This window comes from Anomalospiza imberbis, chromosome 8 (genome assembly GCF_031753505.1).
Source record: "Anomalospiza imberbis isolate Cuckoo-Finch-1a 21T00152 chromosome 8, ASM3175350v1, whole genome shotgun sequence".
Lineage (NCBI taxonomy): Eukaryota > Metazoa > Chordata > Aves > Passeriformes > Viduidae > Anomalospiza > Anomalospiza imberbis.
In genome coordinates, this window is record NC_089688.1 from 20,667,022 (window position 1) to 20,681,620 (window position 14,599).

General features: G+C 34.2%; 1 protein-coding gene and 1 long non-coding RNA gene across 3 annotated transcripts in view; both read left to right on the forward strand.

The window, feature by feature from the left end:
* The window catches only part of LOC137478129 (heparan sulfate glucosamine 3-O-sulfotransferase 1-like), a 45,855-nt gene extending 38,256 nt beyond the window's left edge, over positions 1–7,599 (forward strand). For both annotated transcript variants that reach the window (XM_068197727.1, XM_068197725.1), the window contains exon 2: positions 5,871–7,599. In XM_068197727.1, coding sequence (XP_068053828.1) covers positions 5,990–6,919 — 930 coding nt within the window. In that variant the 5' untranslated portion in view covers positions 5,871–5,989 and the 3' untranslated portion in view covers positions 6,920–7,599. The remainder of the gene's footprint in view (positions 1–5,870) is intronic.
* A 558-nt stretch (positions 7,600–8,157) lies between these two features.
* Positions 8,158–9,602, forward strand: LOC137478130 (uncharacterized). Its single transcript, XR_011001417.1, has 2 exons — positions 8,158–8,251; positions 9,296–9,602. It is a non-coding gene; the product is annotated as an uncharacterized lncRNA (long non-coding RNA).
* The last annotated feature ends 4,997 nt before the right edge of the window (positions 9,603–14,599 follow it).

Genomic DNA, 14,599 nt, shown 5'->3' on the forward strand with positions numbered 1-14,599 from the left:
AAAGTGTAGCAGAGGTTTCATGCCATATAAAGTGTTATCTCTCTGGGATAACTGTCCTTTCCCACATAATCTTTAGTCTCATGGAATAGGTAATTTTGGATTCTTCTGAACCAAATCTCACTTCAAGGGCACAGCTCTAAAGTTATTCAGTTGCACCTGATTGGTCTCATTCTAACATAGACCTAATGTAATTGCTCTGCTTGTAATAAAATTAAGAGTCACAATTGTTTTTACACAGGAAACTTTTCCAGAATTTTAAATATTTTTCACACTTGGAAATGTGCTCTTATTGTCTCCTGAACTCTGCCTAGGCATATCTCACATGTGTGGCTAGAAGTAGCTGAACTGTGTTTCCTTCCAATTAGTATTAAAGAGGATATCTTTCTGTTCAACCATTGGACATGTGCCAAGTATTTTCAAATGTCCATTATTTCACAAATTATATTATAATCAGTATTAAGGTATTATGAAGAGGATTTTTGATGATTGTATTACTTCTAATATTTAATGCTTAGCATTAATAAAATTAGTCATTACATTATTGGATTTGAATACATTGATACTGGATTCTGTCAAGCAATGTGTCCTATATGCACTGGATAATTCATTTGCCTGGTTTTAAAAAATGTATAAGCCATGCTGAGTGCAGATTTGCATTTATTATGCTATGTAACTAATTCTAGTTTTACTGAAGGAAAATCACCAGCCTAATTTCAGATATTCCAAAACTTTTAGAATTATATTGTTTTAGAATTACTTATTGCATAACCCAGTCTGTACATAACCCAGTCTGTATAGGGATGCTTTGCATGGGTCTAACTGACATCACAGTATGATTGTCCTTCCAAAAATTTCTGAAACTGTTCACCTTATGTGACCTTTGGTTGTGAATACAGTTAGGCTGGAATTGTTTTTTTATATTGTCAACATTAGAGATGTTCTTAATAATAGAGATATAATTGAGTTGTTACAAGTTCGTGTGCCAGTAAGCCTTAACATGTTTGCATTGTACTCTTCTCAGTGATTGATTTTGTGTTGCAATAAGTTCATATCTAACAGGAATTAACAGGAAAAGCAGTATCAAGACAAAAATTGGTGTTTTGTTATATTTGCTCTGACCACCTCCTCTTGCTGCAGTTTTCAGTCACCAACAGAAGTATTTCTGCAGAAATGCTTTGAAACAACGAAATCCTGAGTTTGTAGTTAGTCCTTGATTCCTATTTTTTTTGTGTGTGGAGCAAACTTTATTTTTAAAAAATTGAGTTTTATGCTGAAACATTGAGGAACCTCTTTGCTTTTCAATTCAGCATGTAATCCAGCTATAAGTTATCATAAGGGTTGTGAGAGGCTGCTATGAAATGGCACGAAGTTGGAATTGGAAGGGGAATTGGATGAAGAATTAGAAGCCCTGGGGTTTTTATTCTTGGTTGGACTATACACCTGCTATGTGACCTTGAGCAGATCAGATTAACCTGACTTTCCAAGGCATTTGCACTCCTGAACTGGATCTATACATTGGTCAGCTGCAATTTCCTGTGAGGTGTGAATGGTGCCTTAATAAGGTGCAGGCAGTTCATTAACACAGAGTGCTGCAGAATTCTCCAATGGAAAACATTACAGGCAGTGTAATACAGGAAGTATTATTAGGAACTAATAATGTTATAAATTAGTAATAATATATTTAGGTTTACCCTATGATTTTGTACTTTACCCCAAAGCAAGATAAATTGTAAGATGCTTGTAAGGTTTTTCAGAGTAGAGTGCAGCAGTTAAGGGTCTTTAGTACATTTGTGTAATATTAAAATGATTTTTCAGCCAGCATAGCAGCTTCTCAAGTCTAGTCTAGGTTTTAAAAAAATAAATGAAACAGCAACCCAAGGTACTATTTACTTAATTAGTCCTTTCTGCAGCATGAATTTATTTCTGAACCACATTTCTGCTTAATAAGTATCATATCTGTTGATGTTACTAAACAGCACCAACACTACCATATAATAGGGAAGAAAGGTAATAAGGCACTGTAATTCTGATCATGTGTCATGGGGTTTTTTTTATAAGAATACTTTCAGATTCTTCATTGGTGCAGTGCACCAAAGTAAAATATATTGTTTTCATTATAAATAGCAGTTAATATCTGCTAAAAATGTAGTTGCATAAAGGCACAAAAGCAACACAAAAATTATTCAAATAACATTCCAATTATATATGATAAATTTTCTTTAAAACCTTTACATTTATGTAGCAATTATAACCTAACCACAGGATCTAACATGTTAGAGCTTCACTGAAATCAATCAAATATCTTAAGCCAAAGCTGAAATGTTGTTCTGATAGAATTGCTCCCAAAGGCAATTTTGATTCATTTAGGAACCAGTTTTACAGCACATTTTGAATTTGATTTTTTCTGTAGTATTTCTGTAGTATAAGATTTTTTCCTAGAAATTTTCCTGATAAATTTTTTAAACAACTAATTAATTTGAAAACTGGTTAAAATGGTTAATAATTTTGTTAATTATTTTTTCAAACAATACTTCAGTCCACAGAATATGCAGAATATCTTCTGCTATTTGCTGCCTAAAAATGTCTTACAAAGAACTGCTGATTTCAGATGGTAAATTAAGCAGACTCTCACTCACATCAGAAGTGAACCTGAGAATATTTTGGAAGACCAATCTTTCCTCAGTGATAAGTAAGATTTTCTCATTCAGCTTACAGTCTTTTTTGGGTTTCAGTATTGCACCTGATTGTTAGGTATATGAAACTAGAAAACTCAGGGATGAAATAATGTTAGTGTGTTTGAATTTTTTAAACAAAATTAAAAAGTGAATGTGAGAATTTTTTCACCTGTCACCAGATCTAGGAAGAGCACATCTCTGTCTATACTAGTGCAGAGTCCCAGTATGAAATACTTGTTTCTTTTTTACTCTGGTTTTAGATTATTTCAGAGAAATTCCTGCTTTTTCCCTCTTCCTTTCTATTTTTTCAATTTAAGCTATTAACCTAGTTATTCTCAAGAATACTAATTCTCAAGAAATCTAAAACAGTTTTCTTTCAAGTTAAATAAAATTGCCTAAAATACCTGTCTAGAATCAATTCATGAAACTGTTTCAAAATGGGACAGTTCCAGAATTTAAATCAGACAATGAACTGTATGTCTCCACCTTGGTATTTATAAGTAATCCCTTGCTTGGCAGACATTCAGGGAGGTCATCCCTTAGTTCAAAGAATTGTAATCTAATGTATAGATGTGTAAGTGCATTTATAATGTATAACATGCTGTATTATCATGAAAGATGTAAATTGAGAAAACCTAAGATTTTTATAGCAACAATTCCTCAGTCTTCCTGGAAGAATTTTAATTTAACAATGAAGATTAATAGAATGCAAACTACACTATGATTTCAGAACAGATTGAAAGAATGATTAACTGCTCCCTTGGTCCCCACTCCCAAATCCCAGCCTGCTGGCATCACAGGTCTGGAAAGATGCCATACTGTCATATGTTGCTACTTCTGAAACCATCTTATGCATAGCTGTGCCTTTCCTCAGATTGAACTATTCAGGAACCTTGTGAATTGTGAAAAATTTGGCTTGAAATTTCTAAAGCAGAGTCCCTTTGAAAGCTGGCATTCCAGGAATCATCTGGGGTGCGACACTTCGAATTTCATGCTGTGCATCCTAAGGATCTTTTCAAAACAGCATTAGCTGCCATTATTGTAAAATGCATTTTAGTCCCTCAGCAGCACTGAACAGCATGGTTAGTCCTTCCCAAGATTGCCATCCAAAGAAATAGTAACTATAAATGATTTTGATATAAACATACCTATTCTTCCCTCCTGTGACTGCCATAGAAATTCTTGCATTCTTTGCTCTTGGGAACTTCAAACAGAACTTCTGAGTGAAGTTCCTAGTGAAAAAATTGCAATCTTTAAAATGAAACCTCCTTTCAAGTTCTTAAAGAACAACATTCCAGTCTGTCATTACAAAACAAATTTGTACTTAGACTTTTCTAATATTTAGTAATTGTATACTCACTGTTCCTAGTTGAAACTTTGCTCTCTTTGAAGAAGCAATTGCCCTTTAAGTCTTGCTTGGACATAACAGGGAATGTTCTCTGCAGATTTCTTCACTAAAGGTCATAGTTTATTTTTTAAATGACAAATTTAGGGTTAATATTTGCTATATAACTGTGAATTTAGTGCTCATTGAGGCTGACTACAATCATTCCCTAGATATCCAAGAAGCTGGAGAAGGTTTCAATAAAATTTAGAAAATAGATTTAATGAATCTGCTGTATTGCCTAGACTGTTATTATCAAAAATTTTAGATCTTTAAGCCTGTAAAGTAAGACTCAAAGTCAACAATTTTAAAATAGAAATATTGAATACTCCTCAGTGCCATGACAAATGGGAATTGTCTGTGTTTTCTATGGTTGTTTCTAAGAGATGAAGTATTATGACCAATATGTTCAGAAAAAGAAAGAGTCAGTGAACACTGAAGAAGGAGCTAACGTTGAAACATTTCTGAGACTACTTTAAAATATGAGCCATAATTCAAAATTATTCCAAAAATGGTTATTGTTTATTAAATGACTGCTGCTTCACTGTAGAAAAACCCCCTTGCTTCTGCATGCTATATTAAAAACAAAACAAGAATATAGATATATTCCACAAATCTTAAAATCCTATAATCGCTCAGAAATGGAGTGAAACACAAGAGTCCTCTCAATGGGAATTTGTCCTGTGGGATTTTCAGAGTTTAAAACAGGAAATCCAAGCACAGTGGTTCAAGTGCAGGTGTTGCATTAATCTGAATTTTTTTATGGCTGTTGTTGCAATGGCAGATCTGTAAGCAATCTGTTTCAAATATTATGTACAAAAGTTACCCAGGGGATTTCAGATGTTAGTAAAACACTTCTATAGATGTTTTCTTTCACTTACATCTACACATGCACATACCTGCAAGCCTAAAGTTTTTGCAAATTTTGAAGATACTTAGCATTCGGCACTTCTTAAAATTGCCATATGCAATGTGGATTAAGTAAAGGAAGCTATTCTTGTGTCCCTGCAGAAATCTCTCAGTGACCAGAAAGCATCTGGATATGTCTTATACAGAGCTTTGGAGGAACTGTAGAATATTATCTGAAGATCTGATTTTTCAAAGACTTTTCCAACTCTTATATGACTGTTCAGCACAACACTTGGATAGTCACAGAGAATCCATCCACCCTGCATCATTTATTTTTCCCACACTGATCCCACTTAGCCACTTTACTTTTGTTTTGACACAGTTGGCTTTCTGCTCTAATGGGCTCAGATTTCAAAACTTTGCCTATATCTGTGTTTTGTTTTTTTGTGTCTAAGAAACAGAATTATTTTTGTATGATTCATAGCTCACTAAAACTCAGATGGTGGCACCATCATCCAAGTCTGTTATTTATATAAAAATATACTATTCTAGCAGGGAATTTGAGGAAAGGTGCTGACATTCAAATATTCTTTGGAATTATTGTTATCATATGTGATACAGTATTTATAACAAGAGAAGTGTGTGGTATATATGAAAATAATTAGGAAAATCAAAGCAAGCAACAAATGGTCAGGATTTAAAATTAGGTAAACAATTCCAATCTACTTAGAGGAAATAAAAGTTGTTGAAAGGTTAGTATCCATCATTGGTCACTTTTGGTAAGGAGAAAAAAGCCCCAACACATGGGACTTTTCTGTCCTTCTGAAATAAATCAGGGGAAACAACTTCCCTATAAATTTCCTATTGGGATCACAGATTAACTTTGTGAATTGAATTGTGAATTGAATTTTTTAACTGATGATGAGTTTAAAATCACTGATTTGTCTGATTTTATTTTACAGATGTTTCAGAAGCTTGCTGTGTGCTTACCAGGGGTTCTGTCTACCATCTCAAGAGGGGACTCACCTATTCTTTCATTAATTGAGCAAAACATTATCTTGAAGTAATTATTCCTCTCCACATGGCCTTCCTACTCGTGTCAGCTTATCTTCTGCTGACTCATGCTCGGGGTGCTCCAGCTGAGAATGGGGCACTGTTGGAAACACTGAAGTCACAAGTGGGATTATTCAGCAATAAAAGTGAACACTATTCAGCACAGGTGAGACCTCCCGGCACAAGCCGACAAATACCTCAGACGATCATCATAGGAGTTCGTAAAGGAGGGACCAGAGCTTTGCTGGAAATGTTGGATATTCATCCTAACATTGTGGTGGCAGCTACAGAAGTCCACTTCTTTGACTGGGATGAAAATTATGTGAAAGGAATAGACTGGTATAGAAATCTGATGCCATTTTCTTATGGAAATCAAATTACAATTGAGAAAACACCAGGCTATTTTACATCACCACAGGCTCCAGGAAGAATTCATGACATGAATAGCTCCATAAAACTGCTGCTCATTCTAAGAGATCCCACTGAGAGAGTTATATCTGACTATACCCAAGTATATTACAACAGAGTAGAAAGTCACAAGCCTGTTCAGCTCTTTGAAGATATTGTTATTAAGAATGGAGTGCTTAATACCAAATACAAAGCTATTCAGAGAAGTCTATATGATGTCCATATGGAAAAGTGGCTTAAGCATTTCAGTCTGGATCAGATTCACATAGTGGATGGCAATACTTTGATCAAGGACCCTCTTCCTGAATTACAAAAAGTTGAAAGATTTCTAAATCTTCCATCCCGAATTATGTCTTCTAATTTTTATTTTAACCAAACCAAGGGATTCTACTGCATCAGAAGTGATGGGAGGGAGAGATGTTTACATGAATCCAAAGGGCGTCCCCATCCCCTTGTTAACAGCACTGTTTTAGAGCAACTGTATTCTTATTTCAGAGAGCACAATGCAAAATTTTACAGGATGGTTAATCATTCCTTTGACTGGCATTAACACATTTGGAGTCAATGTTTCTTAAAAAGGGCCTGAGACAAACTTTCAGACATACCTTTCTAAACTGTAAAGACTTGTATTATGAGAATTAACACACTGGTTATATGCTTCATTGGTATAACACATCTGTTGACTCATTGGAAGGGTACTCTTTATGTTGGGAAAAATAAGTTTTATGATTTGTATGATTACTGGGAGTCATATTCTGATCTTCTTTCACATGCAAATACATTAACTTCAGCAAACTTAGCAAAGGTGTATCTCTACAAGATTTTTGCTGTTTTGGAAAAATGCATCTAACTGTAAAAATGTACATATTGGAAACAGTATTATTCTAACTGTTCTGTATTTTTTGTTGTTAGTATTTTTTATATCCCACATGATAGTGGTGTTATTTATAGAATTTTTCATAAAATAAGTTTAAATTGTATGTTAAAATAGGGGCATACATAGTAGCTCAAATAAATAAATCATCATCTTTAATATGCTGAAGTACTTAATTAATAATAGAAGGAATCTATTTCACCTGTAATTTTGAAAAGGTGAGCTAGAAGTCACCTGTCTGTATAACATGACTATTAAACCACACATTTACTATCTTGGGTTTGCAAAAAAATCTGCAAAGTAAGAATATAAACTGTTTGAAGAAGGTTAAAGTGAGAGTTCTGTATGTAAAGAAATTAAAATATCCCAGGAACACTAATACTCTATACACTAAAATAAAAATCAATGCCAAAAAATTATTAACGATTAATGAGCAACTGTCCAAATATTTGATTGCATAAATTATGTCACTTTGCTCTTGAATGAAAAAGCTCTTAGTGCTACCATATGAATTACGTTTGTACTCTGTGACTAGTTATTCTATTGTTCTCCTGACTTTGGTTTATATATCTCCATTGGCACAACAGTTCTTGTTAAAAAAAAAATATTATTTGTTTGCCCCCTGAAGCATGGTGTAGGTTTATTTCGCCATTTCTGGTGCAGACCACATGAGAGTCTCAACATTAAAAAAACCTCTTGTTGTGTTACATATCTCAGACAGTGTTCAGTATGACATACTCAGGTTATATGTAAGAACCACAACCATTTCTAGCCCTGCATCAGGATTTTATTTTCAATATTTTTAAACAGTATTGTGCTGATTTTTCTGCTTTTTCATGTAAACATTTTATTACATATCAATACCAAAGAAGTAAATCAACTCTGAACATCAAACCCAACTGAACCCTGGCAAGGGTCCTGCATCAGTGTCCTTCTACCCAAGTCACTGCTCAGCCTAGAGGAGTGTATGTTCCTATCGTGGGATTCTTCCACTTTCCAGGCTAAAAGGTATGTACCGCAGGGCTGATTTTTAGGCTTTTAATACCTTATGAGTGGACTGCTTAGGCAGGTAGCAGTATTCCTCTGAAGCTGGATGGAATCAGACTCAGATTATGTGGAAATAGCTTTCATCAAATATTCTGTCAAAAAATGTAAAATGTTAAAAATAATATAATGAATCTTATTCTCTAGCTCTTCTACTACTTGTATGTATGAGAGAAAATATACTGTATATATGAGAGCAAATTATTTTCATTAGCATATAATTAATCTCTGAAATTACCTTTCTGAAGGATATTTACTGCATCCCTGATTTCTATAGATGGTGCAGATTTTCTTTTACTTCTTCCACTTTTCTGAGATTGTGGCTTCTTAATCATTAATATTGATCAGGTGTAGGCACTAAGAAATACAATGTCAAATTAGAATATGTGAAAATACAAAAATATTTGTTTCAAATTAGTCAAAGAACAGAGGGTTTATGCTGGTCTTTTACCATGTCCACAAGGACATTGGATAGACAAACTGTAATAATTACAGTTGTGCAGTCTAACAGTATTGTCTTTGTCTTTTCTCAAGTAAAAAGCTAAACCAGAAAATGTCTGAACTCTGAATTTACAGTGTGATTTTCTATCAGAATAGCTCTTTCTACTTTGTGGGCACAGCACTTTAGTCTGATAACAGAACACTCAAATCCAGATCCCCAGTATTGTCTAGCATGGCTGGTTCTTTCTGACCAATGCAATCTCAGTGATAAACAAAACTCCTTCCAATTTCAGAAATATATTATTAAAGGGAGAAACATAAATGCAGCTTATATAGGACAAGAATATATTACTTTCTGTATCTTAGACATTCTGAAAATCTATTTTTCCTTTGTTATTTTTTTCTTACAAGAAGCAAATTTGAAAACAATGTATACTTTAATAAAAGTTTCAGGTAGATGCTAGTAATTGAAAAACTCATATGTCAATATGCCACATTAAATTTCATAGTCTTCCAAGAAAAAGAAAGGGAGAAAATTCTAATGTCTTTCTATATTTATGCTTGCAGGCATCAAGTCTTTCTTTTCTGAAGTTTACAGCTAATCTTTAAATGAGCTGAATGCAGGAGCAGCAGTTAGCAGAAGCTGTATGCATCTTTGAAAATGCAAGTCCCTTTCTGGAATTTACATTTCAAGGAGAGCTGAGCTATATGGATTAGTGATGCATATATCTATTTGATTTGCTATCACTCCTCATTCCTGTTCAGCATTTTGGGGAAGAACAGAGTTGATGGAATGAATTTAATATTATTTTAGAGTTTACTAATATAATGAGAACTATATTAAGCATTAATAAATAAATGAATATAATCTGGGTGAGGGGTTGGTTTGGTGTGGCCTTTTATATAAACCAAGATTCTAATCAGAAATTTTGTTTTGGTAAATGGTCAAAAAACATGCATCTTAACCTCTGCAAAACAGAGGCTAGACTGCATTTTTACATTGCAGACTTTCAAACAGTTTTTCATTTTGTAGTCTGAAAAATACTCTCTCGTGCCATCCTGACCTTTTCCATTCTTACAGTCTTTAAGAAAACCCTCCTTCCATGATGCTCAGGAAGGGAATCAGATCAATTTCATATACAAGCCACTGAGCCATACTGGAGTAATAGTAGAAGAAAAAGTTCTTAGTTTTTGACACTTGGAATTCAAAAGTAGTCAATTTTTTGGGAAGACTTGAAGGCTTACAATCAGTATGCAGATGTTATTAACGAGACAGTTCACAGTTCAAGAAATTACATATGTCTCATGAATTTACACAATTGATAGTAAACCAGAAATTACTTTTCTCTAAAAGAAATTATCATCTCATTATCTGATACTCAAGTGTTGTTTGCAAAAGTAAATTTCAAGTGGGAAGGTCACTTGAAGAAGTTATGCAGTTGTTTCAAAGGTTTTTGGGAGCATCTGGAACAGATGATATAATTACATGTGCAAGACTACTGCAGAATTTATGACGGTTTGACCAGCTTTTGATGTTGTTTTACATTCCAGAAACACTAAGATTTCAATTTAAATACTGTGCCTTTCCTTTTTTTAGTAAAAATGCCATAACTACAATTTCTTTGATCTAATATTACAGAGAATTAACCATATCAAGCAGCTGTAACTGCATCAGTTTAGCCATAATAAGCAGCACGCACTTAATGTCTAGATAAGTCTAATATCACCTCCTTTTTTTGGTGGGGGGGACTATATATTTTATCTATAGTACATATAGTACATAAAAGAAATTACTGGGAAACTTAAAAGCTAGGATTTTGCCTCCAAAACTCCTAGTACTTGGATAATGAGAAAGGAATTAGGAAGTTCCTCCATTGCACTCTAACCCATTCTTTTACCAGGAAAAGGGTTGGATTTTTCCATTGTGTCCCCTGTATCCAGGTGCTCAAAAGACTTAGAGCCTGGCTTCTGGTCTTTCACAACTTAGCCTTGAAAATTTAGAGTCCTTTTAAAGGATACTTGTTAAAGCAGAGATATTTTTTTATTGTGGACAGCTTTACAGAGGGCACACACATCATTGCATGCTGCTCCACATCAGCTCCTTTACTATCCTCTTGATACAAAACCGATACTCCTATAAAGATTATCTATTGAAGACCAATCAGATTGACTACTCTAGGGAAGCTTATCCACATAAGGAGTTTTCTGTCTTCTTGCACATCAAAAGAAATTTTAAAAATATATGGCTTCTATCAAATTTGACTTCTTATTGCCTTTGTCAATTCAGATGTTTTAATGAGTTGGAGAAAAAAATAATATTTTTATAATCCCTATAATTTCTTATTTAATCTATGTGGTCAAAAGCAAAAATATGATTTATCAGTGTACTTACACAGTTGAACCAAAAAAATAAAAAAAAAAGAGAGAGGCTTACCTCCCAAAACATTGATTCATAGTAAGAATTGCACAATAACTTTTCCCTTATGAGAAAGGAATTTTTAAATTATTCAAGTATTATACTATTGTAGATTATTATTTTCTGTACTTGTGTATTTGGTCTTCACTTCCTTCAAAAGCTTGAATTTTGTCATAAATATGTAGACACATTGGGAATAAAATCAGTAAAAATTTGCCTAGCACATTAATCATTACCAGCAGTTAATGAACAATATTTAGTTACTGGCCAAATAGTTTCCACTTTGATTATTCCAAGTTTCAATGTGACTTTATAAATTGTTTTGCTATTTTCTAAAACTAATTTAAAAGTTAGAACCAACAGTGGCTAAAAAGACTCTGTAGTATCATTCTGTGATTACAGAGGAATTGTATTGTCTTGCCTTTAAGGTTAATTAACAGTGACATGAGCTTACCACAATTCCTGAAAACATTTAGGAAACCAAGACACTAACTAAACTGCAATGTATAAATTAGTCCTTGAAGGTGAGTCTGCTACTTAAGGGAAATACAACAGATTGAAACAGACTGATAAAAATAATAGTTTTCTGTGTAAATAGATGTGATGAGAAATGTAGACTGTCCTGTATTAGCCCAAGTAACAAGGACTGTGAGGTCTGTTTTCTGATTCAATATAGTTTTACACTTTCACATCATGTATTCTTTCAATGCCATTACAAAAACCTCTCAGTAAGTGTTTAAAAACATACCTTCATGTAAACTCTCAACCAGGAGTACAGTTCTTCTCTCAAAGGCCATTTCTTTAGTATTATATTGTTTCCTCTGAGATAAAAAGGTGGTTTGAGTCATCCTGCAATAAAAGTAGAGAGTTATCATGCCAGAATTAATATTACTTCAATTTGCTATAGTTCTCAGTAAAAAACACTTCTATATAGGGACAGATAACAGCTTAACAGTCTCAGTATTTTCTCTCTCTTCATTACATAATACAACCATGTTCCAATTTTTCATATTCTGACGAATGTTAGACTAAACACATGGTCACTCTAAAGCACTGCCTTTCAGATTTAAATCAAGTGGCAGTAATTAAAGGGAAGCACAGATAATTGAGGAGCCATTCCTTTTGCTACTCAGACTGGATAAGGTTTTCTTTTTGAACCATCATAAACTTTGTTAGGGATGTACCAGCCAAACTTGCAATAGGAAAAAATAATGGCAACTAGAACAGGATAAAACCAGAGCTTAAGGCCCTCTTCTGTGAAATATTTGTTAACCCAATATGGCACAGTTACAAATGAAAATTATAATTGGACTGGTAAAACAATGCACAGGACTAAGATGCTGTTTCAGGGATTTAGTTAGGTCTTCTACATGTCTGAATGAATTTTGTGATCATTAGGAATATACATGAATATACATTTTCAAAAGACTGTATTTCACCTTATCAGAGAGTCCTGCAGTGCTGTAGGACAGGTTGAGTGTATTATCCCTATCCTTGGGTGAAATTCTGCAGTGATACCCTGGTAAATTGGAGGGGAAGTAACAACTGTCCTCACTAAATGCTGGGCATTTTAAAATGCCTTATGGAAAATCAGCAGCACTAGATGCAGCAGATTTGTTGTTGATTTGACAGCTGTCAGCCTAGAAGAATGCTGTGTAGCTGTCACGAGAAGATTGAAGATACCTTTTCTATACTCTGCCATGATACAAATCTACAATTCAAGACAAGTGATGCAGATGGAACTCTGCAAACTGTGGGGGGGCAATGCTGCCTCAAGTGAAGAAAAATTAAGGGCTCATAAACAGCATATGCTGTAGTTACATGTGTGCATCATACACAGCTTACAAAATACACTGAGTCTAAAACAAAAACAGGCACAAGCTACAGCTGGGCACTAATATGATGCTGTTGAAGGCATACCAAGCCAGAGGTAACAGTTATATATGAACTATCTGTAACTTATTATTTGTCATATTAACTGTGTGTGTGCCAGACAACCAGTCTTTATGTGATTGAAGTTCTTTGTCAGGTGTACATATGACAAAATGAATAAAACAGATGTACAGAATGGTTGGGGAAAAACCAGCCAGTGGATGATATACATAGGGCCCACTTATGCACAGGAAGCACACCAGAACACGGTTCAAGCAAACTGCCTTTCGTACTTTAAAAAAAACTTTCTCTATGTTTTAGTTTCTTTAAATTGTTTGTGTGTATGTGTGTGTGAGAGTAAAATCCTTCTCTACACTTTTTAATAACAAATGTGGAATTTTAAAATTCAAATGCATCCAAGAATTCAAAACCACTTTGGTTTCAGTGTCCTAAATAAGGTATTTCCATTCAAAAATTACTACATCTTTAGCAGCATAACAACACCGTTCACTTCCCATTTAGTTCTTTTATGCCTTGCACTGCTCCCTCTCATCTCTCCCTTGAAAATATGTTTTCACAGGAAATACCTTTTTTTTGCCACCTGATTTCAGTTTTATATGGATACAGTTCAAAATATGCATCACTTGCATTAAATATACAAAGATTAGGCATGGGGATAGCCAAGTCTTACACTTCTGGATGAATGAGAAAAATGGCCTATAAAATATAACTGTGGTCACTTAAAATGGGCACCTGCTGAATCATACTGAGCTGTGTGTCCCAGACTGGAGAAAGCAGGGCTGCTTCAGCAGTCAAATGCCTGCTTGCAACAGTTTTGGAGAGCTTGGGGAGAGAGGTTTCCCCCTTCCATCAAACCAAGTTTCAGGCTCCGATTTGAGAAAAATCTATTCTCTGGTTGGTAGAGTGCCTGTGTGGAAATGAGTGATCAGGTGCCTTTTTATCCTTCAAATCAGCCACAAGACAGATTTTTGCCAAATTGCAGCATGTATTTCATTGGTAGCAGCAAACTAAATTTGGAAGCCACTTTTTTTTTTTTTTTTACTGGATTCCCATTATTTTTGTGCAAAGCACTGGTTTTCACAGATGGTAACTATGCTAGATAAATACAGCTACTCAAGTAAATATGAATAAAATATACTAATCTGGCTTTCTGTATCTACTGGATACAATGAGCCAGAAAATACAGAAGCTTGTTATCTGTCTTCTTTGAGTCCTTTGTCCGTGAATTCTTTTTATCAAATAAGAATTGGGTACAGTTGTATATGCTTGTATGACTCCCTATCCTGATCATCTGTGTATTATGATCAAAGGGAACAGGATTATGTTACCTCACTTTAATACTAAAACCCAGAATATTTATTTCACATAAATGCAGCTTTCCTTCCAGTCACCCACTATCTTTAAATTTCTCTTTCTATAAATTCTGTGTTTGATTTTTTTTGATTTTTTGGGGCATTTTTTCATTTATTAATGAATTCTGGCTTTTCTCTTTTATGGAATAAATGGATTTGATCTTAAATTGAGCTTTCCTGATCTGAGAACAGTAATAGCTGAAACATATG